The sequence below is a fragment of the Lathyrus oleraceus genome, chromosome 3 (assembly GCF_024323335.1).
Source record: "Lathyrus oleraceus cultivar Zhongwan6 chromosome 3, CAAS_Psat_ZW6_1.0, whole genome shotgun sequence".
In the NCBI taxonomy this organism is placed as follows: domain Eukaryota; kingdom Viridiplantae; phylum Streptophyta; class Magnoliopsida; order Fabales; family Fabaceae; genus Lathyrus; species Lathyrus oleraceus.
Window position 1 is genome coordinate 40,628,752 of NC_066581.1, and position 4,086 is coordinate 40,632,837.

Sequence of the window (4,086 nt, forward strand, 5' to 3'; positions counted from 1 at the left end):
GGTGGATATGACGGCTGCAATGGATGAGTTGTGGAGACGATTTAGGTCATTAGATGTTATTGGGAAAAGGGCATTAAGGAGTAGGGTATGTGAACTAGCATACCCAACAATGACAACATTGTGTCCACCACCTGAGAAAATAAAAACCAAAGGAGGAGTGAAGAAGAAAGGGAAAAAACCAGCAGATTATGATGTTTATAAGGACCATTCGTATCATGAGTATGTTGATAAGGCATCTCAATCTTCACAAAGGCAATCTCAACCATCACAGACTTCGAAGAAGATCAAATTGTCAAAGAAGCAACCACAATTCATTGTTCAATTTCCTAATCATATTAGGTCATACATTGAAGATGTAGTTAATGTTGAATCAGATGGTAATTGTGGATTTAGAGTCATTGCATCATTGCATGGATATGGTGAGGATGGTTGGTCAATGGTTCGCAGAGAGTTGGGGTTGGAATTAATAGACAAGGATAGGTCAACTTTGTATGACAAGTTATTTTCTAATCGGTTGTCAGCTGTGAGAGAATCTTTGATGATAGAATCGTTTGGTTCACAGCCACCTGAAAAATGGATGAGTCTACCAGATATGGGTTACTTGATAGCGAATCGTTATAATGTTGTACTTGTCTGTTTAGGCAATCCGTGCATCACTTTCTTTCCGATGACAAGTTCACATTCACCAAATGTCTCTATTTATTGCATTGGTTTTGTTAACCAGAATCATTGGGTTCAGGTACGTATTTATATGTCTAAATATTTTAATTATTTCAGTTAATATTTTATGTTATATGACTTAATCTTTTAATTATTTTACTTTATCAGGTTAACATGAAAGAGGGGTTTCCATTGCCACCGGTCACATTAGATTGGAAGAAATTTTGTTCTCATATAGCAACTACTTGGATGCTAGGATTTGCAGGACGTATGCAACATTGGCAATTACTTACACCTGTATTAGCATGATTATGTAATCAAAACATATATATGTAATCAAAACATGAAATCTATATTATTATGTCTATTATATTCAAAGCTTAATACATATAATCAATGTGAACGAGAAATATGCAAAGCTTCAAATAAATCAGAAAACTGTGGATCTTCCTCTTCAGCATTAACCTGTCTCAGATAGCGACGAATCAATGTAGATACACGAGCCCAATCAGGATCAGATGGCCCGACGTCATATACAGGAACGGGTACCTCTCTAGGAGCGTCACGATGGGGAGGGACCAACCGTGGATGGGAAACACGATAATACCACTCCAGATAACCATCTACTACCTCAGATGGAGTGGTGGCCACGGAAGATGAACCGATCACATCGACAACACTCTGATGGTAACTGATCCAATCAACATCAATATCCGTCGCCATCATACAATCCAGAGGTGGGGATGGAACATACTGCCTATACCCGAACTGACGTAAACATCTATCAGGCAAGTATGGAACAACTATTTCACCCCACTTCAAACAGCCCCTGTAAAGACATATCTCATCAAATACACGCCATGCTCTATGATCCTCAAATGGTCGCCAGATGACGTCGGTAGGTGTCAGCTCGTCCAAAATAGGTCGTAAATCATCGACCTTCAGGACTCCCTGTCTATACGACCATCTCATCGCTCGGGGAAGACCACAGTTTCCAGCAGGATTCCAATTCTCCCCTCTTTTTCCAACAGTTGGAAAATACTCGTGAATCCAACACTGTTACAAAATAAAAACATAATAAATAAAACAAATTAAGTTACAATATTTTATAAAATGAATCCAACACTTAATTAACAAAATTAAATTATATACATGTAGGAGAGTAGGATATCCACCTAGCTGTTTGCAACTGTACATGGACGCATCTCCAAGATATCGGTAGAGGGTAACTAGTGCAGCTGCTCCCCAACTATATCCTGAACATCCATCCAAGTCCCTAAATAGGAGGAGGTATCGTGCCTCTACAAGTGTAAAGGTCTTATCAGCAAATATGGTGGAACCCACCAACATCAATAGATATGCTCTAGTCGCATATGCCCAGCTGGAAGCAGCCCTATGATGTACGAATATATCATATAACCACTCCAACTTGTAATACGACCCCCTGCAGCTCCGAACATGTGACTGTGCCTGACCCTGTGACACTCCTAGGTAGTCAACAGCAAGTTCAACAGCTAGCTCTTCAGTCACATCCTGAGGACTCCAAAAGATACCCCTAATGGGCAAGTGAAGTAGACATGCGACATCATCTAAAGTAATGCTCATTTCACCAAACGGCATGTGAAATGAAGATGTCTCTAGATGCCATCTTTCCACAAATGCAGAGACAAGATTTGTGTCTATCTTGTTCAGACTCGTTCTCTGCAGTGAAGCTAAACCGGATCTAGATACCCAACTCTCCATCTGTGGTGGAAGAGCCAATGGAACCCTAGAAGTCAACTTCAGTCCATGTCCGGCAACCTTCAACTCTTTCTTTGGTCCTCTTTCCTAAAAACAATTAAAACACATATTAGAAAACAAATTATAAAATATTCAACTATTATTCATTTTCAAATATAGCCCGTTTACTTACCTCACCGAACCATATATGTCGAGCAACATGATGCTCGTACTTCACCAAAAGAGACGTATCGTACGGCCCTCATGGATATCCAGTCGGCTCAGCTGCAGCTGCAGATGAAGATGCACCCCGGTCTAACGTGCGGACTGGAATCCGGCCATCTGCACCTCTTCTTCGAACCACTGCAAAAATAATGTTAAAAAAAATAATTAAAATTAAAAAAAAAAAAAACGTACCGGAACACTTCCAAGAAGAGTTCCGGTTAGCAAAAAAAACAAAAAGCCTTCCGGAACACTTTCTTAAAGAGTTCCGGTATACATCAACCAAACTGGAAGTCTTGAAGAAAGTGTTCCGGTATACAAGTATACAAACCGGAAGACTCTCTAAAAGACTTCCGGTTCAGTGTCCATTAAAGACAACAAACCGGAACTCTTTAGAGAAGTGTTCCGGTGTACAAATATCCAAACCGGAAGACTTACTCTTAAGTGTTCCGGTATACAGTGCAAAAATGCCAAAAATTTGTCTTCTCCGGAAGTCTTCAACGAAAATGGTAAAAAAAGTTTTGAAAGGGAAAATATACCTATTTATATGAGGGTATTTTGGTCAATTTTTTTAATGTAGGGGTATGGGTACAATTGTAGGGGTATAGGGTAAAATTTTCTCGAAACATTGGTGAAATCTTATGAGCATTTTGCATAGGGCTCAGTTTCGTTTGGACAAGACTATTTGAAGATTGGCCCAAACCTCCTATTCACACCTCCTTCATCAGTCTACACACCCCTGCTCCATGCTTAAACACATTCATCATCCTTAATTTTAATTATTTATTAATGGTTATTAATTAATTCAGATTAATTTTTTATCTCTGATTTTTATACTTTTGTTGTATAAAATAATTTGATAAATTTAGGATTAGGTTAGTCAAGATTAGGTTAATTTTCATCATGTAATATCATATTAAATTTAATTAGGATTAATTAGTTTTAATTAATTGTAATTAATTTTTTATTGTTAATTCTATATTAACAAATTTTTGCACAATGACCATATTATCCCTAGGGCTTATGAAATTCCTCATATGCATGTCCCCTTAGTTTAGAGCTTGTGTAGATTCAATTAGTACAATTAACTGATGAATTCATTAGATTATGTACATATTCAACTGATTTTGTTTCATTCCCACTGATTGTGTTTATCAAAGTTTAGTTTGATCAACCAAATCCTTTGCAATGTGCTTAATTCCCCAAGCTTATTCAAATAATCAAAAGATCTTTGGTCACTTGATAAGGCAAATCCCTTGTGTTCAAGTTGTACTGGACCTCAGGAGCTCAAGACCTCAAGATTCAAAATCAAGATTTCAAGTCAGTACAATACATTCACATTACAAATATAATTGACTATTGTTCAAGCACAACAAAGGTATCAACATTTGTCAATCATGATTCAAGTTATGTGCCATGAGCCTTAAGCAATAGAGAAAGGGTGAGAGGGAGCATTCATATCCTCATTCTAAATATCTCTGGGTA

The 4,086-nt window shown here is 37.7% G+C and overlaps 1 protein-coding gene across 1 annotated transcript; it reads right to left on the reverse strand.

The window, feature by feature from the left end:
* Positions 1–1,475: 1,475 nt before the first annotated feature.
* On the reverse strand, positions 1,476–2,637 carry LOC127128901 (protein MAIN-LIKE 1). The gene is made up of 2 exons (XM_051058262.1): positions 2,573–2,637; positions 1,476–2,487 (listed from the first exon to the last, which is right to left on the reverse strand). The coding sequence occupies exon 2, from the start codon at positions 2,401–2,403 to the stop codon at positions 1,720–1,722; it is 684 nt and encodes a 227-aa protein (XP_050914219.1). The 5' UTR covers positions 2,404–2,487; positions 2,573–2,637; the 3' UTR covers positions 1,476–1,719.
* Positions 2,638–4,086: the final 1,449 nt, after the last annotated feature.